This window comes from Megascapheus bottae, chromosome X, assembly GCF_031878675.1.
Source record: "Megascapheus bottae isolate mThoBot1 chromosome X, mThoBot2.hap1, whole genome shotgun sequence".
Classification (NCBI taxonomy): Eukaryota; Metazoa; Chordata; class Mammalia; order Rodentia; family Geomyidae; genus Megascapheus; species Megascapheus bottae.
Genome location: NC_143547.1, coordinates 75,574,758 through 75,599,028, shown reverse-complemented (window position 1 = coordinate 75,599,028; position 24,271 = coordinate 75,574,758). Strand labels below are relative to the sequence as shown.

Here is a 24,271-nt window from a genome sequence, read left to right as displayed (position 1 = left end):
CAGCAGTCCAGTATGGTAGAAGCCTCTTCTTAAGAGATCACATATCAAGGGTCCTGTAAAAAGGAAATTTTGTGTGGGAGGGGAACATCAGATTAAGAGTAAAGAGATTTGCTTTGGATTCTGACTTCTAGCTCTCTGCTGCTGAGTCTTTAGGGTTTATTTCTGTGACTCACATTCAAATCTGTGAAGTGGATAAAACAAAGTGACAACCTTTACCCAATGATGACAGAAGCTGAAGGTTTGACAACTTCCAGAATTTTCACAGTGAATCCCAAAGTATTATATGAAACCTCCTACAGCTGTTGTAGACTACGGTTCATGTGGTTTTGAGTGAGGATATGGGGGTTTAGGAAATATTTATCACTGCCCACGCTTATTGACAAACTACCTCAAAAGACTGATACTTATCACAGGAAGGGATAAGGGAATAGATAAGCACAGTGGAAATTGTACATGATATTACTGGAGGTTCCAGTAAAGGAATTTGATTTAGGAAGGTAAGGGAAAGACTCACAGAGCAATTAATGATTAAGTTTGGTTTGAATATTGATCAATCCAAAACTCTGTGTGTGTGTGAATATATGCATACACAAGTACATATAGAGAGCATATTAAGTAGAGGAAAAGGCCACAGGATGTTTTAGAAATAAATAGAATGTTACAGTAGCTGAATTTAAAATTTTATTTAAGAATCTAAACCACAGTTTTTCATACTGAACGTTGAAAATGCAAGAGTACACAGCTTTAAAATGTGAGTAGGCTAGATCACACGTATTGAAATCATAGCCATTACAGACAATATACATGAAAAATTATCGAGCTAACAACAAATACACCTGTACTGCATAGCTAATAATAGGAGAACTGGAAGCTGAGAATATGTAAAATGAAAATCTTCCTTCCAATGCTTTGCTCAATAGCATCTCTATATGAAATATAGAGATGACTTATCAGACAACTATTTGGTTGAGTCAACTTGAATATACTTGAGTGAGTCAGGAAAGGGATATAGTTGGGGTCAAGTCCAGAACAGTATTCTGTGGTGAATAAGAGGGAAAAAATAGTGTTGGGGGCAGAAAAGACAGGACAAGATGATGGGTGATTTCATAGTGGAAAGATTATTTCCAAGGTGAAAAACTTGGGATAAATTAGGCTAACTTAAATAAAACAGCAAAACAACCTAACTTGGGCCTCTTTAGATTCTTCGTATGATACATCAAGTAGCCAATTAAAAGGAAGAAAAGGAAAGTCACAGGGAACCATATGAACAGAAATAATTAGTTCATTGATTATATTTAGCTTCAAAATAAAATTTCAGAAATACCAGTCTTGGCATCCTCAACTTATAATAAACAAGACTAGCTTTCTGCAAGACTGTGAGGTAGGTCAAGGTTATTTCCTACTCTTCTTAGTATTACTCTACAATTTTGTGTAATTAGGCGCCTACTGTAACTTCTGGAGTCTTGTTTGGTAAAGCATTTTACTTTTGCAATTAGTTACTCCAATACCTCATGAAATAGTAGCTCTTCTTGTTTCTTTTGGCATTAACATCTTCCAAAAGATGGCTAAAATTGATAAATTCTCCAAATAAAGTAATCTATTTCTAATAAAATGGCAAGTAGTGGGGTAAATAGATTCATGCACATGATGTTTGCCATTACTCCTCGAAGTGAAAGTTTCCCCTTAGAAGCTTCATTTTTACTCAAATGCATATTTCCCTCCTGCATATTGAAAGGCTGGATCAGAACAGATAAAGTAAGAGGGAAGGGATTTGATTTTGCCTGCCATACTGCCTCATGATGCAGGGCATGGCCTTTGAAAGCAGTTCCTTTGCAGTAGTTAAAAGACTGAAGTCATCATGCACAGATTTATATCCTGATTATCATTTTCTAAAGATGTAATTAAAAAATTAGGTTAACCTGTGTCATGCTTGCCTCATTTTTCATCAGATAGGAACAATAAAAGTACCTATTTCATGTAGTTTCTGGGAGGATCAATGAGGTTCAATGAGGTGTATGTATAAAGAGCTCAGCATATGTTTGACACTTGATCAAGTTTTTATCATCATTGTAATTACCATTGTCACACCATCACCACCCACACCACCCTCAGTTACTATTCTGACAGCAAAATACAACCTTATAAGCTTTTGCTGAAGCAGAGATCAACAGTCAGCGAATGAAGAAAGAAAGAAAGAAAGAAAGAAAGAAAGAAAGAAAGAAAGAAAGAAAGAAAGAAAATACAAAATTCAGTTCCATCTACTATTCCCTGTTCTTAGGCCAACCAAGATATCCCCAAGAGAATGTATAAAGATGGTACTTTCAGGAATCATTCCTATAAACTGCTGACAAAGACAGCAGTTTACAAAAGACGAACCTACCCTCATGTCTCTGTCCTTGTTTCCACAGGCACCTGTCAACTTGGTTGGGCCTATTACTGTGCTGGAGGTGGAGCTGCAGCAGCCATGTTGATCTGCACCTGGCTTTCATGCTTTGCTGGGAGAAACCCAAAGCCTGTTGTATTGGTGGAGAGCATCATGAGAAACACCAATTCCTATGCCATGGAGCTTGATCACCGTCTCAAACCTTGATCTTTGAAAGGAGATTGATTAGCAAGGGAGGGGGGAGAGGGGAATGAAAGGATCTCTGAAAGAGGTACAAAGCTTAAGTCAGTTGGCAACCATCTACCAGTATTATAGTCTAGAGTTTGCATGCTTTTAAAACATCTGCATTTATTTCCACCTTCCCATAAACAAGTGGGTTAGTGGCTATTTAAAACTCAACTGGAATGATTCTCTTGTTTACTCAGCAAGGGTGTCCACTGACACCCAAGTCTCAATGTGCTGCATTAGGCAAAATAAAGAGAAGACCCTTACTTGAAATGTACACAACTAAGTAGCTCTTCAGAGTTCTACAGCTCATTTTTCCTACCTGGTTTGAAACTTACAAGGTAAGCACTATTGTATAGAGAAGGACAAAGAGATAGATAGGGTTGTCCCTACCACTTTTATAGGGTCCTATTTGTGTTTATTATCATCCCTAAACATATCTGGAATTTTTATGACTGATGGAAGTTTTGTGACTTTTTCAGAACTATACATACCTTTTGCTTTTCTTCCTTTGTAGTTATGGGAAAACTTTGTAGAAGGATGGCATCCAGTGATGAAACCATTAATGAAAAATGCTCGTATACAGTCTGGGGCCCCTTCCGTATTATGACTTAGAATATTCATATGACTTTATTCTCTTCTCTCTGGGTGATTGGTATCTCTATATAGTGTCAAGTAAGTATCCCCTGATCCTCTGTAGATGCAAAACTGGGCTCCATCAAATATTCTAAGAAAAGACTATTTATCAGGCATCCAATAAATGAGAATTTATAGCAATAATTGCAAGGATATTTCTTCTGGATTCTTACTGAAATTTTCTATCAGAGTTCATTATAATTGACAAGAAGTCCTGAGTGGTATTTTGCTCCTCTATCACCCCTAGTGTGATACAAGTTACTCTGCCTGTTTCTATAACTGCTTATCAAATGATTTCTCTTCCATCTGGGGTGAGTTACACATAAAAGAACACAGTCCGGATGTCACCTACAGCTGAAGTATTTTTAGTCTGGCCTCCATCCCATCTGTGCTTAAGAATGACTGGTGATGTAGAAGAACTTGGTGTCTCCTGGGGGGAAATTAATTTCACCCCTCCCCCTCCCCAATTAATTCAGGCCAGTTCTATTGTTCCATCACCACAGCTTTAAGGAGTGAGGAGGGCTTGTGATTTCAAAGACCACGCCATCTGTTTCTATTGTTAATCATTTCAACATGGTTTGGTCCTACCTAGTAGGAGAGAAATTGACTTTATGTATGTAAGTGAATTCAGTATCCAATTTATGTTTCATTCATTTATTTGGTCATTTGTTTAGGAAATATCTTGAGTATCCTATTATCTAGTATATTCTGAGCTAAATATTGGGGCTAAAAGGATGAGGGTGCAGTTTCTAACCCAAAAAGTAGGATATTTCAATAGATATTTGTCAGTGTGTATAGTGCTAGGGAAGGACTTATGGAAGATAAATCATTATAGAGAAGCCATGAAACTAGTTTGAAGATAAGGGAGACATAGAAAGATGTCTAGAAAAGCTGATACTTAGCCTGGGTCTGATAGATGAATAGACAAGAGTTCAACAGCATTAGATAAACAGAAATAAGTTATGGGGGCAGCATATGACAAATTTCAAAAGGGAAGTGACAAAACGTACAACTTAAAAGGCAAGCAGGAGCCAAATTCTGTGGAACCATCTACTATCAAATAAGGAATCTGAATTTTATCCTAAAAAAGGCAATTGAAGGGTAAGGGATTTCTCTTGCCAATCCTAGGGCTTGAACCTAGGGCCTGGGCACTGTCCTTGGGCTTTCTCAAGACTAGCGCTCTACCACTTGAGCCACAGTCCCACTTCTGGCTTTTTCTGTGTATGTGGTACCAAGGAATCAAACCCAGGGTTTCATGCATGTCAGGCAAGCACTGGTAGACAGTAGGCCACATTCCTGAACCAGCATGATAATTTTTTAAGTGACATGGAAGATATATTTGTATTTTCCAAAGATCTATTTGGCTACAGTAACAAGAATGGAAAAAAACTTGGAGATATTAGAAATGTTTTCATAATCTAGATACAATATGATCAAATCTTGAATTCAGTAGTGACTATGGGACTAGGGATATAAATTTGAATGATGGTGCAATTCAGTTGGCCACAGTAGTTCTGGAGTATAATCCTAGCCACTGTGGAGTTAGCAAAGATGAAACTCTCAGGGGCAAAATCTTCTGAGACTCCATCTCACCCTGTACAAAGCTAACCACTGGAGGCTATCATCCCAATCATAAGGAAAATTGAGACTAGGAGAATCTCATCAGAAATATCTGGCATTGCTATCATCCAAACTACGGTGGGAAGCACAAATAGAAAGATACTAGTCCAACCTAACCTCAGCAAAATGTCAGACTTTATCTTAAAACAACCAGAGTAACCTCCTGCTGGTCTGCTGGTGGCTCAGGCCTACAATCCTAGCTACTAAAGAGACTGAGCTCTGAGGATCACAGTGTGAAGCCAGCCTTGAGCAGGAAAGTACATGAGACTCTTAGCTATAATAAACTACTCAGAAAAGGCAGGAAGTGGAGCTGTAGCTCAAATGGTAAAGCACTAGCTTTAAGAACAAAAGCTCAGGGACAGCATCCAGGCCCTGAGTTCAAGCCCCAGGACTAGTACAGAAACACACACACACACACACACACACACACACACACACACACACACACACACACACCTGGAGTAAAAAAGTCTAGAAGCATAACTCAAGTGGTAGAGTACTTATCTAGCAAGCATGAAGCTCTGAGTTCAAAGTCTAGTACTGCCAGAAAAAAAAGGTGTAAATTGAGCATTCCTCATTTGAAAATCTAAAATCCAAAATGTTCCAAAATTCATTTAGATGTCATGCTTGTGCTCAAAAGGTTTCAGTGAAATACAGATTTTGAATTTTTAAATTAGGGATGCTCAAGTTGTAGAGTTGATGCAAATGCTCTAAGATCTGCAAAATATGAATCACTTTGGTCCCACACATTTTGGATAAGGGATACTAGATATGCATTTTGTGAATCAGTTTCAAAATGCCTAATAGACATGTGTTGTATGTACATAAACAAGAGAAATTTGGGGATGACCACTCTGAAGTTTAATCAGAACCTGTCACTAATAGGGGAAACACAAGAGGAACAATTGATAGTTGGAAGCATGATTTGATATCCAGTATTCACTTTCTCATGGAAATGATCAAGTGTATAACGTAAGGTGAGTCAAAGTTTTGGGAAGCGATGTAATGAAGCTTGAAGAAACTCTTTTCCTTCACACATGAAGAAAAATGGCAGAAACAAAATGTACTTGACTAAAATCTCACCTTCATTGTGCAGACACAGAAATGCAGCCTTGATTTAGAAAAGTGACATATGGAAAAATTTCAAATCGTTAGGAAAAGGCAAATGAGTCTCTTTAGAAATGACAATTTCATCAGTTGGAACATCTTCATTTTGGAGGCTAGGGAAATTTCTGAAATTATGTGGAATAGAATATGGGGAAGTGAATGCATATAGTCTAGTCTTGGCAGGAAGTTGATATTCTCAACTTAGTTCATATGAACTTAATGAGCCATTTGTGGTGCTGTGTATAGGGTTAAGGGAATCTACAAGTAACATTTAGACATAGAATGCCTGTGAATCAGCCCACCTATACCTTCCCCTAGGGGTTGCTTTTCATGGGTCCAGTTCACATGGGCCACCCTACAAAAGACCCAAATCCATTTCCCCAAAGTCCCTTAACCTGCAACAAGGACACCTCCTGAGTGGGTCAGTACTACCAGCCCACCAAAACCCACACTTATCCATTTCCACAGGTCTTCTGTAGCCAGCATCAGGGTCATGTCATGATGGGCCCAGTGCCCCGGGCCTCCCTAATATCCTACCATTTTCCTAGCTTGTACCAGGGACCCATTCTGAATGGGCAGCACCCACCAGCTCACCCTTATCCATTTCTCCAGGTTGTCTGATGTCTTCACCAGGGGCAGTTAACGGCCCATCCCCCTCCAGTTCCCCCCCCCCCCTTATTCCTATCCATTTCTGCAGATTCCTTGTAGCCTTCATCATGGACAACTTGGGATGGGGCCAATCTCCTCCAGCACCCCCTATACCCTGCCTCTAATATCTACTTACCCTGAGCCCTGCAACCTGTACCAGGGTCAACGTGAAATGGGGCCAGCTCCCACCAACCCACCTCCACCCAGGGTGCTGTGTCCTTCCTAACCCTTTGTCCTTCAAAAGGACTACCCAGCTATGGGGAGTAATTTTTGATAATCTATACTACAGTAAGGTAATTATGGTATACAACAATTACTTTATTTTAGCCAAGCTAGTGAAGAGGATTTTGAATATTCTTAGCATAAAGAAATAATGTACTATTTTGTGATAGTCCTGGGGCTGGAACTCAGAGCCTGGTCACTGTCTACAAAGTTTTTGCTCTACTACTAGAACCACAGCTCCATTTCCAACTTTTTGGGTAGTTAGTAGAGATAAGAGGCTCACAGACTTTCCTACCCAGGCTGGCTTTGAATCACACAGCATGAGTGCAGATGAATGAAGCCGTCATCTTCATTCCTGTAAGCAGCACCTCCCGACCAACAAAACTGTCCATAGATGATGATAATGTGATGGATATAATGCCACCTTCAGAGTCATCAATCTTACCATCTCCTCCAGTCTTGACAAACAGCCACTCTGCTTTGAACCAAGCATCTCCTGCTTCTGACCACATAGTGGCACTATTTTCCATCGTGCAAAAATGCAACAGTTTTTATAGTCCCAATCCATGCCGGGACCAAGCTCTGTTACTGACCAACCATCCAGTATAGGAGTCATCCCTCATCCCACATTAGGGATCTTCAATGGACAGTCTTTTTTCACAGATTCAAATAAAATTTTATTTTGGGTTAGTTTTTAATTTTTTTTTAGATTTCGTTAACATTGATTTTTTAACATCATTTCAAATGTCAAGTTTAACAAATAAGTATTCAAGAATGGGATTTCTATATGCAATCATCGGCACATAAATTTAAGAACAAATTTAAAATTAAGCTGAGAGTTTGAATGTCATAGAAACATATCAATCTATATAATATAAACTTTTGTCTACAGAGTATATATACCATCATAGATTTTTATGTCTAGGTAGTTATATTTATATCTCCGTGATTGTGTCAATGACCTCGAGTACCCTGATATTGAGTCATCTCTCTTGTACTGTTTGAATCTAATACCCACATATCAAGGAGACAATGCACCTTTTGTTCCTTTGGTCTTGACTTATCTCACTCAGCATGATTCACTCTAGTTTCATCTACTTCCAAGTGAATATCATTATTTTATCTTGTCTGTTAGCTATGTAGAATTCCATTGTTTATATGTACCATATTTTTTGTATCCATTCAATGGACAATCTTTTGATAGAGAGCAATAGTTCTCTGAGCCATCCAGCAACCCTAGCAACATCAGCTGTCAGGCTATCTTCCAATGCAACCACTTAGTGCTACCTTAATACACTCGGGACATATGGCCATGAAAGTGTCCTTGTCTGCAGTGAACCCAGCTGTCAGTACCCAGCAGGAGTCTTGTAGCAACTCACATAGTGTTTTGAACACTGCCATAACAACTCCTGGAATGATAATTTCCACATTGACAGGCTCTGGTAGCATTCATTAATGAACCAAGCCACTCCTGCAACATTGGCCCCAGTGGGAAATGGAGAGCCATCCAATGAGGACACTTGGGCTTTAGAATGGCCACCAAACACTCATGTTCCAAATCTAGAGCATCCAAGGTCTCCTGAAGATGGAAATTTCAATGTAGAAGGTGTAGAAGATCCAACTTCCTAACAAGACTCAAAATGTCTGTCAACATGATTTTTCCTCTTTCTATTACTTAGGAAAACCAGGCTTCATCTGCACACAGCATGATTACTATAGTAGGAGGTTCTAGTCAAGAGTACAAAGAAGCTCCTTGTGACTCACCAGTCATCTTCCCTAGCTTGAGAACCAGCTTGACTCAGACAAGAGCTGGGCCAATTTTCTAAAGCCCTACATCTTACAAGATAAGATACTTCTGTATAGATGCTACTTGTTGGTCTACTGTTGATTTCAATATCCCTATCTTTCCCCAGTCCAATACACAAAAACCTAGTCCTTGTTAACAAATAAAAGTTAAAAAGAGTTTGATGAAATTCAGAAAGGAAGGAAGGAATCAAGGAAGGAAAAGAAAGAAAAAGAAAGAAAGAAAGAAAGAAAGAAAGAAAGAAAGAAAGAAAGAAAGAAAGAACAGCTCAGGGAGTTTGTGTAGCCTCCAACATTATCGTGCTTTATGCACTGCTTCCCAGGGTACAGATACCTATACACCATGCTTGATTCTAAAGGGAGACATAAGAAGGCAGAAGATAATGTGAACAAAATATTGCAAATGACTGTCATCTGGTAGGAATTAGGTGTAGGTAGAAGGTATTTTGAATGCTTCTACCTCTTCTAGGGAAAATGGGATCAATTTTTGTTAAAAGACCTTCTCCCCCCCATGAACAAACCAGGCATACAGGGGTTTATATTCAAAGAGAGGCTGAACCTCATATTCAATTTGAATTTAAAATCCTCCCTGCCTGTGTCTGGTTTCTTTCCTGGCAAGTCTTGTTTGGGCATAAATGCCTGAGTAAGTTTTTTTTCTCCCTATGACCTGGAGCAGACTCTTGGAAGATAATTTTGCCCCTTCTAGCTGCTGGAGTGTGTGTGTGTGTGTAGAAGGAAAACCATGAGTCAAGTGGAAGGCCAAGTGAGTGAGGTGATGGACTAGCTGACTCCCATAATCCCTGCCTGTGTGTGCAGGCTGAATGCCAGACCACTGGTCCTCTGACACTACAATGCCTTCCATCTTAGAGAGGGTTGAAGGAGATGGCAGGCCTAACTTCTGATTCACCAAGAATGCGATTTTAAAAAAAGGCTACACAGATAAGCAGCAATTGATCAATTGGCCTCTTTTGTGCCTAGAAGGTTGATATTTCTACACACATGTTTAAAAGTTATGTTAGTTAGGTCTTTCTTGAGTCATGACTCTATAGTCTCATACCACGCTACCCTTTTTTTCACGGGGGCACATATATCCTCCACAGCTGCTGATGCCTGCCAGGTATAGGTTTCTCTCTTCCTTCCTTCCTTCCTTCCTTCCTTCCTTCCTTCCTTCCTTCCTTCTTTCCTTTCTTGTCGGGGGCCGAGTAATGCCACGTCCAATAACTTTCTGCTGAGACAAGGCAAGGCACAAGAGGCAAGACACAAGACTTAATTACGATTGGTTACAAATGTGTTATTGTTTATCACTCTCTGCTGGGATCGAGAATGAGGGTATATTAGCTGGAGGGACAGCCTCAGGAGGGAGGATTTTTTTGGAGAGAGATTTTCCTGCCTTGATGAAGCTGCGTGTCATCTCTGTTTGTGCTCTGGGGAAGGAAGGCTGAGTGCGGGAGGACAGTGGGTCTCTCCTCTTGTGGCTTGGACTGGTCGGGGTGTGTTTTTCCCCATCCTTCCGACTAGTCGAGAGGGACTGGGGACGAAGGACCCCGACATACTGGCGCCCAACGTGGGGCACGAAATGGGCATAAAAGGGGCACGATGGAGAGTTGAGCCAAGTGAGAGATACATGGAGGAAAGACTGAAGGGCCAGAGAAACCTGATAGGCACAAAGAAAAAGAAAAAGGAGGGACTGAAAGGCCAGGGAAATCTGAAGGGAAAATGCAGGCTAAAGTTGCTCACAGGGAAAAAGATAGGAAGACAAGGCAAAAGAGAGGGACAAAGAGAAAGAAAGAAAAAGAAAATGTGGTAAACAACAGAAAGGGAAGCAACTACCTGCAAAAGTCAAAAAAGTAAGAAAAACTCAAAGACTGAAAAACCAGAGAATCCTGAAAGGCACAAAGAAAAAAAGGAGGGACTGAAAGGCCAGGGGAACCTGAAGGGAAAATGCAGGCTGAAATTGCTCACAGGGAAAAAGAAAAAGACAGTGAGGAAGAGAAAGACAAAGAGAAAGAGAAAAAGAAAAGTGGTAAACAGGAGAAAGGGAAGCAACTACCTGCAAAAGTCAAAGAAGAAAAACTCAAAGACTGAAAAACCAGAGAAACCTGAAAGGCACAAAAAGACCGAAAAACCAGAGAACCGTGAAAGGAAGATAATGCAAAGAAAAAGAAAAAGGAGGGACTGAAAGGCCAGAGAAACCTGAAGGGAAAATGCAGGCTGAAATTGCTTATAGGGAAAAAGACAGGGAGAAAGAGAAAGGAAAAAAAGTGGTAAACAAGAGAAAGGGAAGCAACTACCTACAAAAGTCAAAGAAGAAAAACCCCTCAGACTGAAAAACCACAGAAACCTGAAAGGAAAATACAAAGAAAAACCCATAAAAAAGGCAAAAGAGAAAATTGAGGAAAAGAAAAACCAAAAAACTCCTCCCAAAGCTAAGGAGAGAAAAGGCAAAGAAGCTGCAGGCTGTGTCAAAGCGGAGAGGCAAACACAGCAGAAGCAGCTATGTGTTTTAACAGTAAAAGATTTTAATCATTCCCCGATCACCTCCGAATCGCAGGTCACTTGGGCACGGTAGGGAGGAACCTTGCGGGAGTCTCTGGCCAGAGCAGTATAAGGGTGAGGCAATTTTAGAATACAACCGAATGGGTTCAGACCTGAATGACCCATATTTTAGAATAGAACGGAATGGGTTCAGACCAGAACGACCGATATTTTGCGCGAGTATGAATGTGTGTGAATAGATGTGAGTAAACATGTTCAAGGTTAAATTGTTAGCATGCTATGTGGGTAAATCTAAGTCTAAACTATGTGGCAACTTATCCAGGAGTAAGTAGTTTAAGAACAGGTGAAAAGAAGCACAGAGACGCTTGGAAAAATACTTAAGAAAAAGAATTAAGTGGTAGTGATTTAGAAAGCCTGTGCTCGGGGTTCAGAATTGTTGAAAACAGGCTAAAGCTTTTTAGGTCCCTGGCAAAATAGAGACAATACCCCTGAGTCAGCATGAAGTTACAGAAAATGGATCTTCGCCCATAACCCCCTTAAAATGAAAGGACCAGAGTCATTTTTGGAAGGTGAGATAGGATAAATTAGAGACATGGGAGACAGAAGTTTTAAACAAAAGTGGAGGGGATTGGAAGACTCTTCTAATTCTTCCATTGCCCTGCTATTCCCTGTAGCATGTGTGATAGTCTGTTTTTTCTATTGGTTTCAATAATGTTTTCTTAGTTAATGTTGGAATGCTTCCCTGTTTTCTCTGGCTCTTGTAGTCAGCCCCTCAGTATATACCAGTGCCTGTACAGGTGGAGGAGAATGCTTTCCTGCTTATCAGTAAAGACTTTGGTATTTTCCTGGCCGTGGTGGTGACCATTGCTACATCTGTAGCTGCCGTTACCACCACGAGCGTTGCCCTTGCCACTGCGGTTCCTACAGAGAATGCTTTGAATACTGCATTGGAGACCCAAGAAGCCATTAATCAGCATGTGAGGACTGGAATTAAGCTCGATCAAAGAGTTGATTTATTGCAAGAACAATTGAATATTCTGGAGCAGGTGATGAGCACCTTTTGTGTAGTTGCTTATTCCAGATTTTGCATGATGGGAATACCATATAACATTTTCAGTTGAGTGACTAATCTGTCTAAAGAACTTGGACTAACAGGAAATGTTCAGTTTGATAACTTGACGACCTCTTTGCAGAAATAATTATGGTTAATCTGACACATGTTAATATTCTAACTTTGGGTGATTGGTTGACTGTTTTGAGACTTGATCAAAGATGGGCAGGATTGATTTGTTTTAATTTTTATATGCTATAATTGTAATATGTCTATATTGCTTGCCTACAAAGTCAACGCAGAAAGTGAATGCTAATGCATCAGGCATCTGCTCCCATGGAAATAAGTGCATCCCCTCAAGTCTGATTTGCTTAAATGGACAGCTGGTAGCCTATCAACCTAAGACAGGAGCCAAGTAAAAAGGACTTGATGATCCCATGACGGGTAAGAAGACTAGCGAGCTTGGAGACACCTAAGACAGGCACAGTCGATCTGATATGATGGTAGCCCCACATATCCTAGGTTTTGTCTTTTTTCTAAGATAAAAATGGGGGAGATGTTGCGGGGCCGAGTAACGCCATGTCCAATAACTTTCTGCTAAGACAAGGCGCGCAAGAGGCAGGGAGCAAGACTTAATTATGATTGTTTACAAATGTGTTATTGTTTATCACTATGCTGGGACTGAGAGTGTGGGTATATTATCAGGAGGGACTTCCTCAGGAGGTTTTTTTTTTTTGGGGGGGGGAGAGATTTTCCTGCGTTGATGAAGCTGTGTGGCGTCTCTGTTCGTGCTCCGGGGAAGGAAGGCTGAGAGCGGGAGGACAGTGGGTCTCTCCTCTTGTGGCTTGGACTGGTCAGGGTGTGTTTTTCCCCATCCCTCTGACTAGTCGAGAGGGACTGGGGATGAAGGACCCTGACCCCTCCCTCCCTTCCTTCCTCCCTTCCTCCCTCCCTCCCTTCCTCCCTTCCTTCCTCCCTTCCTTCACTGGTCCTTGGGTTGGAATTCAGGGCCTGGATGCTGTCCTTGAGCTTTTGTTCTCAAGGCTAGTACTCTAACATTTAAGCCACAACTCCACTTTCAGCTTTTTGGTGGTTAACTGGAAATAAGAAACATAAGCCATATAATGAATGATTGTTATTCTTAAGGTACTATGTTATCTCTCATCTCTTGCTGTTCCTTGGTTATCTCATATTGTTACAGTATCTCACTTTGTTACCTGATATATCGGATATATTTGTATTTGGTTATTTGAAATTGGATAGGGAACAGGGGTGGGGGGAACAAGATGAGGAGTGGGGGTAGGGGGGAGGGAAATGGGACCAAGACATGTGAAAGGGTATCAATGTATGGGAATTAATGCACCATCTATCTGGCAAATATCATGTAACCCTTCTATTAATTACAATAAAAATATATGAAAAAAATCTCAATCTTTCCTGCCTGGGCAGATTTCAAACTTTGATCCTCAGATTTCAGCATCATGGGTAACTAGCATTACAAACATGAACTACTGGCATCTCATAAGGACATCTAACTTTTGAAGGGGTTACTGGCCTTTGGAAGTTTGAGCTGTATAAAAGAAAGCCTAGAAAATGGAACAAACAAAGAACATTTTGGCTTTAAAACTATCATACTGAACTCAGGAGGGAAGGGGTATGCAGCCCCTTTGGAATGTTTCAGAGATACTAGTCAGCACTTTCTAGTATAATGAAATGACTGATTTAGCCAGGAAAAGAAAGATTTATGAAGGAAATACATTATTTACCTCACAGTACTGAAAATTCAATGATATAAAATGAGAGATGGAAATGGGGGGACTGTATTAGGAAGCAAACAACTCAGGAGTCAGACTTGGGATTTTGTAACAATTTGTTCTCCTACAAATAACAAAGCTTCTCAGAAGGTAAAGATAGGATGATCTCAGTTAAAGACTAGCCAAGACAAAGTTAATAAGACTACTTCAAAGAACAAATTTGATTTATTGACATATACTCATGATCCCAGTTATATAGCGGGCAAAAGGAGAAAGATGATTGAAGAAGAAAAAAACCATGAGACCCTACCAAAACCAAACTAAACCAACAAGGGCTTAGGGCATGGAATAAGTGGTAGGGCACTTGCCTGCAGATTGTGAAGCCCTGGGTTCAATTCTAGTACTTCCCTTTTCCAAAAGAAAAAATCCCATCTCAAAATGATCTCATTGGGGACCACATGATCACATAGGTCTTTGGGGAGGGAAAATTCATATCCAACCATACCAAAATTTTTCTTCACAATTTGGTATTCATCCTGTAGGAATACTACTGCAGAGGACTTTGGGAGTTGATTTTTGTCCCAAAACAGCCTGATGATGGGATAAATAGAAGCTCCAAGAGAAGTAATCATGAATTGTGAATACATTTTACCAGAGATGGCAACTATCCCACTTAGTGTGTGTTTGTAGAACTAACAGCTGGTTTGCACTTAGACTAGTAAGTACTATCCTTCAATAAAGTTCTCTTTTTCCCCATGTCCTTGGCTCAAGAGAATTTTCTGAGCTGGAAAGGGTCTATAGTTCAGTGGCATTTATTAGTCGCCTCTTCCTGAGATGCAGAGAGATGCAATTTCAGCCTCAATTTTCTTTCTGTCTACTTATGAGATTAAGCTTGAGCAGTGTTTATCTCTTCTCTAAATGTATCAAACCCCCACTGAGTCCTCAAAGCTAACAGCAAATAAACAGTTGCTATATGTGCACACAAGTGATTTAGGTTTTCATTATACGGAGTTGCTGATAGGAGACAAACGTAAGGGGAGAAAAAAAAACTTGATTTCTACAGTGGTCTACCTGCTTTTTTTGGCCTACTCAAAGGAAACCTCAGAGGAGGTTGGGAGAGGAGAATTGGGACCAGCTGACATTCACTTGGGCAGCATTTTGATATTGTTTTCCATCATATAGTGTCTCTGCTTGCTGAAGAGGAGTGGCAAACACAGAGGAGAAACAAAGTCAAAAGGAATCTTTTCACAGAAACAATATGCCCTATTATACTCATTCCCAAGATTTTGACTTATTTACAAGATATTTCTTTGTATTTTTTCATTTGTATTTTTGCTGGTCCTGGGGTTTGAACTCAGGGCCTGGATGCTGTCGCTGACCTTTTGTCCAAAATTTCATATAATATACCTTCATCAAACTCGCCTTTCTCAAAATACTGTCCTCTAGCTGGCATAATAGTGATAAAAAGTCCAGGCTTTAGAGTGAGACAGAAGATTTTCATCCCAGCTCAAATCTTGTGTCCTTGGGCAACTTACTCAACTTTGAATTTACTAAATAGTCTAAATCATGTTCCATCTGATGTTGACAGTCATGACCTCCAAAAGCAATAGAAAGCATTAGTTGCTCAATGGGACACTAATACTCCCAGCAACCATGTGGCTTAATAGCCATCCTTGACTGAGAGTCACTGACTGAAAACACAACTCCCAAGTGAACATCACCAGGACAAAATTTTTTACCTCCTGACTCATTTGTCTGACTGCCTACTCCCTATCTCTACTTCGATGCCTTGTAAGCATGAAAAACTGTACATGTCCACAAGCAAGATTCTTGTCTTCCTAAACCTAATCCCTATAATTAGCAAATGGCACCTTAGCAAATGGCACTATGTTTACCAGGTTCTATCTACTGTTTCCTTGGGTGTCTTTCTATAGCCCCTCTGCCTCTGTTCAGGCTCCTTGGGTGGGAGGGTGCTGAGCATCAAACCTAAGGCCTTCTTCATGCTCATCATGCACTCTTGTCACCTTCTGGGCCTATTTATTTTTGAGTGTTGCAGTGCTCCAGGGCCCATTGCTCTTCATGTCTGAACATTCCCAGGAGATTATCAGCTATATGCTGATGTAGGCTGGATTTAACAGTCAGGTAGCTTAAATAGAACTCAAGCCTAAGGAAGTTTTTAATTTTCCCTTTCTCTCTTTCAACTAGTTATTCCAACCAAAGTGCTAGGATTAATTTCCCATTTCCTTCTTTCCTTTGGATCTTACCTTCAATCCATGCGCAACTCTTATTCTACTTTCCATATATATATATATATATATATATATATATATATATATATATATATAGTGGGTCATGGAGCTTGAACTTGGCCTGGACGCTTTTCCTGAGTTCTTCACTTCAAGGCTACCGCCCTACCCTCAAGCCAAGCCCCACTTCCTGTTTTCTAGAAGTTAATTGGAGGTAAGAGTCTTAGGTCCTTTTGTGCCCAGGCTGTCTTTGAACTGTGATCCTTGAATCTCCGCCTCCTGAGTAGCCAGGATTAAAGGCGTGAGCCACTGTTCCCGACTTCCAGATATATTTCTTGTCTTTCTCTTATCACTATGTTCTACCACCTTAATATACTAATTTATCATACCTAAAAATTCTAAAAGAGAGCATTCTTCCCTGATAAACTTTCTTTGAAGACTTCATCAAATATACTAAATAATTATAGAAACAGTAATATAGATCAGAAAAAAATTAGTTCCCAATATCAACTGAAAATATAAAGTACCTAAATGTTAAAGAAGATACAGAGAAAATTATAAAGTATTATTGAGGAGTACGAGAAAATACAGAAGAGAGAAATGTTTTATGTATGTAAATAGTTGATTTCTTAAAGCAAGTATGTTTTTTTCTAAATGCATTTAATAATTCAACAAAGTTCCAATAAATACTCTTTTATTGTAACTTTGTATGATAATCTTCGAACTCATATGCAAATACCCAAACAGTATAAAACCATAATAATTAACAAGAATGACATTCACTTAGTGCTAAATAGACAATGGACCAGAATAGAAGATTAGGAAATAGTCTGTATTACAAGCAAAGTAAATAAATGATAAAACTAATAGCATAGTTTACAGAGGGAAGGATGAACAAATCGAGATACAATAGTGGTGAAAAACTTTTTGAAAATAAATATCCTGATGCTTCTAAAACATCTCAATTCAAAATAAATTACTATGTGGAAAATAAATTTTGAAAAGAAAATAAACATTGGAGACTTTATAGTAAAATATTTTTACATAATGTATAGCTTTAAGACTGAGAGAAGGTATTTGTAATGTTTAGCTTTAAGACTGAGAGAAGGTATTTGTAAAGATGGATTTTTCTTGAGAGAGACATTGATACCCACACTGGGCTTGAAATTCTGATCCTTCTGTATCAGCCTCGTGAGTTCTGAGATTCCAGACTTGAGCTACCGAAGCACTGCTCTAAAAGACATTTGCAAAATATATATATATATATATATATGATACTTAAAGACCTTTAAATTAATAAAAGTACAAACAACTCAGTAAAAGCACAAAAAATACCATTAGTAACACAATGAGTACTTTGCTGAAAAGAAAATTTGATAGGATACTTATTGCTTTAGTTTTTCCTTTTCTAATAATAGCTCAATTAGAGAACAATTTCTTCATTTTTTTGCCAGACCTGGGCTTGAGTCAGGGCCTGAGCACTCTCCTTGGGCTTTCTCAAGGCTAGAGGTCTACCACTTGAACCTCAGCACCACTTCCAGCTTTTTCCTATGTATGTGGTACCAAGGAATGGAACCCAGGTCTTCATGCATGCTAGGCAAGCACTCTACCACTAGGCCAAACTCCTGGCCCAATAAGAGAACAAATTCTTTAATAATAAAGCAATATAATTATATATCCATCCGTTTGCTAAAAACTAAAATGTGCAATTATAGCAAATGTAGCAAAAGTATTGTTCTTGAAGATTAGAACATAAATTGGTGGCTCATGGGTTCCCCCCCCCCCCGCCATGTTTAGCATCTATGTTTAGCATTTGGAGGAACTTCCATACTGCTTTCAAGAGTGGTTGAAGAAGTTTTCACTCCCACCAACAGGGTAGTAGTGATTCCTCCTGACCACATCCCCTCCAGCATCTAATAACAGATTTCTTGATAATGGCCATTTTAATTGGGGTGAGGTGAAATCTCAATATTTTTATCTTTTTTTTATGGTCAGAGATGTCGAGCATTTCTTCGTGTCCATTGGCCATTCTTATTTCCTCTTCAGAGAAGTCTCTAAGTCTTTAGCCCACTTGTTAAAGGGGTGGTTGTTTCTTAGAGGATTTGTTTTGGGGGGATTTTGAGTTGGAAGAATATTTTAGATCTGAAGCCCTTGTCTGTTGTATGGCTAGTGAATGTCTTCTCTCACTCTGCTTTTTATTTATGTTGCTATGTATGTTGTTGCTATGTATAAGCTCTGCAGTTTAATGCAGTCCCATTTGTCCAACCTTTCTTTGATTTGTTGTGTTTCTGGGTCTTTACTGAGAAAGTTTCAAAGACTGAAAGCATGGCCTAGTGGTAGAGTGCTTGTCTAGAATGCACAAAGCCCGGGATTTGATTCCTCAGTACTACATACACAGAAAAAGATGGAAGTGGTGCTGTGACTCAAGTGGTAGAATGCTAGCCTTGAGAAAGAGCTCAAGGACAATGCCAAGGCTCTGAGTTCAAGCCTCAGGACTGGCAAAAAGAGGGAGAGAGTTTCCACCTGTGCCATGGAGTACTAGTGTTTCTCATACTCCTTTCTTTAATACCAACAAGCTCACTTTGGGGTATTTAATACTGCAATGAACATAGTTGTGTTAGTAGCTTCAATATGTCCTATGTTTATGAACATTTGGTTAAATGCCCAGGAGTGGGATTGCTGGTAGAGGAGCTCTATGTTTTGTCTTTTGAGGAATTGACATACTGCTTTCCAAAGTAGCTGAACAAATTTACACTCTCACCAACAGTGTAGTAGTGTTCCTTTCTGGCCACATCCTGTCCAGCATCTGTTATTACATTTTTTGATAATGGCCATTCTAACTGGAGTGAGGTGAATTCTCAAAGTTGTTTTGATTTACATTTCTTTCATGGCCAGTGATGTCTAGCATTTCTTCATGTGTCTGTTGGCCATTCTTATTTCCTCTTCAGTGAAGTCTTTAAGTCTTTAGTCACTTTTTAACGGGATGGTGGTTTCTTTGATGACTTGTTTTAAGAGATTAATATATATATATATATATATATATATATTGAATAGTCTAGAAGAGGATCACAATAGCTTACTAGCTGTGGACATAAGATCATACAAAATGATGCTAAGCGAAGATATGGAAGCAAGGGGTTTTTTGGTGGTGGTGGTGGTGGTGGTGGTTTTAATGTACATGTGAACTCATTTTTTTCATTTCCCTCACCCCCATGGATTATCTCTTGTTGCCACTGTATTTGATTTTAGTATCCTGTATAATGTATATATGTTTAATGTGGGGGGGAAAAAGGGAAACAACAAAATGGTGATACAAAGGACAAAGACCTGACCCCTACAATAGTGATACTTTCAAGACAATATGTTGGAAATTAACTTACAGCTTGTGGGGATGGGTGGAGGGAAATTGGGAGAAAATAAGAAAGAGGGTGACAATGGTCACCAAGAAATGTACTCACTAGTTATTTGTGTAACTGTAACCCTCTGTACAACATATTGACAATAAAATTAAATAAAGAAAAGATATTACCATAGCTCCTTTATTTGCCAGTCCTGGAGCTTGAACTTTGGGCCTGGGCATTGTTCCTGAGCTTCATTTGCTCAAGGATAGTTCTCTACTACTTGAGCCATGGAGCCACTTCTGGCTTTTTCTGTGTATGTGGTATTGAGGAATCAGGCCTAGGGCTTCATGCATGCTAGGAAATCACTGTACCACTAAGTCACAATTCTGGCTCACTATAACTCTTTTGGAGAGAATCTGTCAATACCCAGTAAAGTTGAAAAAGTCAGTGTGTTCTAAGATAATGGGGAAGCTCATCTCTGTGGGTGTGCTGTGGAGAAATGTTAGTACAACAGCATAAAAATGCCTGCAGTGATAACTGACAACTTCACTGATGTCTGAATAGATGACACAAGTATCTGTCAGTAAAGGAATGGAAAAATATGGTGTATTTTACTGTTCAAAGGAAGTTCACATATGTGAACACCTGCAAAAATCCTAACATTGAAGGAGAAATGAAGTTTGCAGAATTACTTCACAGTACTCATTTTAGATAAAGCTTGAATATGTACAAAAAAGTGTGCATTTTTCATAGATTTGATTTCTTGTTGCAAAAATATTTGTTTTGTCTCAGCATCTGTATTGGAATAATCTTAATTCCCAGTCCATTGATGGATTGACTAAAGCAAAAGTCTGAACCAAGGAAAAAAAGCAAGTATGTACAAGTATGAAAAGGTTATGATGAGCTCCATTGTTTCCTGTAATTAATATGCACCAATAATAATAAAGAAGCATAACATCTTCACTATGGTTCCTCTGGGAACTTGTGAACTCTGCACTAAGCAGGGTATGTGGCCTGTGGCTTTCCCTTCAGCATCAGCCTCAGAACAAAAATAATGGGGAAATAGTGTCCAAGCTGATCTGACTGGATGAGAATAAATGCTTGTTGTTGTCAAGTACTGTTTGATATAGAGCAAAACTTTACATCATATGTTCTCTCATGTTCTCTCACTGCATGTATGTATATACATATATGTGTGTATATACATATATGTGTGTATATATGCTATAAATTCACATGCATATAAATACACATTTGTATATATATGTGTGTCTCTGTGTAGTATGTGGGCAATACTTTTCTCTTTATACATTTATATACAGACACATTTCATATATATATAAAAATTGGAATAATAAAGTCAGGAGAGTAAATTTTTTTTGTTGGTCATGTGGCTTGAACTGTGGGCCTGGGCACTGTCCCTGAGTTCTTCAGCTCAAGGCTACACCCTACCCCTGGAGCCACAGTGCCGCTTCCTGTTTTCTAGTAGTTAATTGGAGATAAGAGTGTCATGGTCTTTAGGGCCTAGGCTGGCTTTGAATTGGGATCCTCAGATCTCAGCCTCCTAAATAGCAAGGATTACAGGTGTGAGCCACCTTGACCAGCCCAGCAGGGGATATGGGAAAGAATAAAGGATACTTATTTCCATTCTTTCTTCACACTTGCTGTTTATTTATTTCTCTGTCTCCTTCTAGAATGTAAATTCTATGAACATAAGCAAAGTACCTAATTTGTTAACTGGAGTGACCCAAGCACCAAGTGTACTTTCTGATACACAGTTGACACTCAGTAGACACTTGTGGGAAGAATGAGACTGCTTCCTTCCCTGTTAGAAGGGGCATGCTTCATATTACTGCAGGGCTATGCTGGCAGTTCATAGAAAACAGGCCAGAGAGCAGAATGGTGCTGAACTTGGAAGATGAGTCATAGTCTTTTTCTTTTTCTATTAAGGAGCCAACGTTTTTCTGTTGAACCAATCTCAAGAATGTATAGAAGAGTTAAGGCATAGGTTCCACTGCTGCTTGGTCTTTTTCTCCCTTTCCTTATCACTAACACTTCACTACCACTAAATAGTTACCTGTGTAGTATGTTTAAGTGTATTTGGAAGATTACCTTATTAAAATGTATTTATGTCAGCTTGCCACTTCGATTTTTAGTTTTGCTATTGTGAAGTAATTCTTTGTTGTTGTTGATCATGGGGCTTGAACTTGGCCTGGGCACTGTCCGTAAGCTCTTCTGCTCAGGGCTACAGTCCTAGTCCTGGGCCTGGGCATTGTCCTTGAGCTCTTCAGGTCAAGGCTACTGCCCCTGGAGCCACAGTGCCACCGCTGGTTTTTAGTGGTTAATTGGAATAAGTGTCTCAAGGTCTTTAGTACTGGGGCTGGCTTTGAACCACAATCCTAAAATCTCAACCTCCTTAGTAGCTAGGATTAGAGAAGTGAGCCACCATACTGATTCAGTGTGAATAATTTTTATGTGCAACATTGTTTCACTCTTTTCCTGAGCAGCTGGCTAACACAAGGACTTTGAGCACAGGTTTGGGAAGAGAAGTAAACAAATGAATTCTAAAAGTAATATTGGACTATATTCACCTTTTTCTGAGGATACTTCTAGTTACTCTTTGCTTGTATCCATTCCTCTCTAACTCAGCAGGAGCCAACTTATAGCAGGAGTTCACTTAGAATGGTTAGAAACTACTTTTGGATTTTTGTGATACGTGTTAAATGAGGGTGACAATATCTGTGAAGATTGAATTTTTGGTAGGGTTCCATACTAATCCATGTTCTTTGTGTTTTAGGTCTCATCTCTCCCCATTTTGTGGGACTTACGAGAAACTAAAACCGAACTCACTATATAGGTATTGTTGGCAAGAGATCATTCTGAGCCAAGGAATATTATCTTTAGTTCTCTTCATAATAAGGGTGAATTATTAATTTCATACCTGGATTTATATACCTGTGCTTAGGACTCTGAAGTAAATGTGGGAATAATTGAAACTGATAAGAAAATTTCTATTAAATTGAAAATATTCATAGCTTTATTAGCTTTATAACCAAAATGTATACAGTATATAAAGTTACCTTGATTTAAAGATACCTTAATTTATTCTTAGTGAAATTATAAAGTTCTACAACCATCGCCACAATCCAATTTCAATACATTTATTATATTACATCATCAAATGCATTTATTGCACAATTGTCTTGTTGAAAATCCTAAAACATACCTAAATTTTAGCTATATCATTTTGTGCCTTTCAACCAAATAATACAAAATTAATGTCTGTAAAATAGCATGTTAATAAAACTTCCTATAAAATTAGAAACACATTTAATTAACTGTGAGAAACACACTTATCAAAGCTCAAAGAATGGACTCAGAGACAAAGTATAGCAAAATAAGACTTCAATGGTTAATGGCAGTCTTGCAAGATCAAATGTCTGGTGGACAGGCACACGCAAAGGAATTATAGCAATTATTTTACCCCCCTAGTTTAAAGGCCTTCCTTCTAGGTCCTCATTTGCTGAGTAACATACAACTCAATTTTATTATTTTCTATTAGGTAATTTTTACATATGTACCCATTTGTAGAATTTTAGTTGTCTCTAACCCCCACTTTGATCTCTTGTGGTAGGAAGGCTTTCCTGGATATATGCTTTTTGGCATATACAGAGTTCTTAGTTCCTTTCTTATTTCATCATGATCTACCTTTCCCTCTGGTAGCTGGCCCCCCTATAAAATCCTATTTGCCTACCCTGATTGCCTAGGGACTGTCCAGGTGCTAAATTTTGCAAATGCCACATCAGCAAACCATAAATCGCTGTGCAAAGCAAGATCCTAGTAACTTTCCATTCAAGATCATATGCTTTGTCATGAAAATGGAGCATCACTAACTTGATCTCCAGCAATTGCGTATGTGGGAAGAATAAGGGAATTATGTAAAAGATTGACTGAAATGGATATTTTAGCAAGAAGATTGTGTTAGGGTTACTAACATTAACTACCAAAAATTTAGCCATGTTTTAGTGTTTTCTCACTATAGATTTAAGTTTAGTGCAGGTTAGTGGAAATTTTCCATGCAGTGATTTGTAGATTTATATTTCATCTATTTACGGCACCATCATTTCCAGATATAATTTCTAAGACCACAAGAAGAAAAGAGACAGAATAACACCAGCTCTTGAGTTCTGTGACATAAAAGTGAGACACATCACTTCCATTTGTCAGAATGTATTATATGGCCTCAACCTAACTACGAGGAAATTTAGGAAATGTAGACTAGCATGTAAATTATTTATGGTGGTCAATTCTATGTTGATTTATTCTTTTCCTTGTGGCCCTTCTTCAAGCCTCAAGTGTGCCTGCAAAGTCCTAGTTGTCTGAACTATCTAGGTTTCATTTTCCTTTCTAGGTCAGACATGCTCTCATTAGTTATACCAAATTCTGACTCCGTAGCATTCCAGGATCCTGTACCAAACTCCAAAATCTGGCACACAACTCAGAAAAGGGGATGTTTCTCATTGTTATGCAAGCCTTTCTCCTCCTCTTGACATTATGCTTCCCCACTGGTCTCCTTTCACAATTTCGCTTTCTGAGCCAGCACCAGCAGATCTCTAAGCCATACTTTGAGGCCTGAGTCAGCTGTTGTGTAGAACATTAACTCATTAACAGCACAATTGCCTTTTTTTTCATTCTAAAGTCTTGCCAGAAGAGGTTGTTTTCAATTAGCAAATTTGGAG

The 24,271-nt window shown here is 39.1% G+C and overlaps 1 protein-coding gene across 1 annotated transcript in view; it reads left to right on the top strand.

Moving 5' to 3' along the window:
- The window catches only part of Lhfpl1 (LHFPL tetraspan subfamily member 1), a 43,276-nt gene extending 40,686 nt beyond the window's left edge, over nt 1-2,590 (top strand). Inside the window, exon 3 of the mRNA XM_090326366.1 lies at nt 2,409-2,590. Within this exon, the coding sequence (XP_090182492.1) occupies nt 2,409-2,590 (182 nt within the window). The remainder of the gene's footprint in view (nt 1-2,408) is intronic.
- Nucleotides 2,591-24,271: the final 21,681 nt, after the last annotated feature.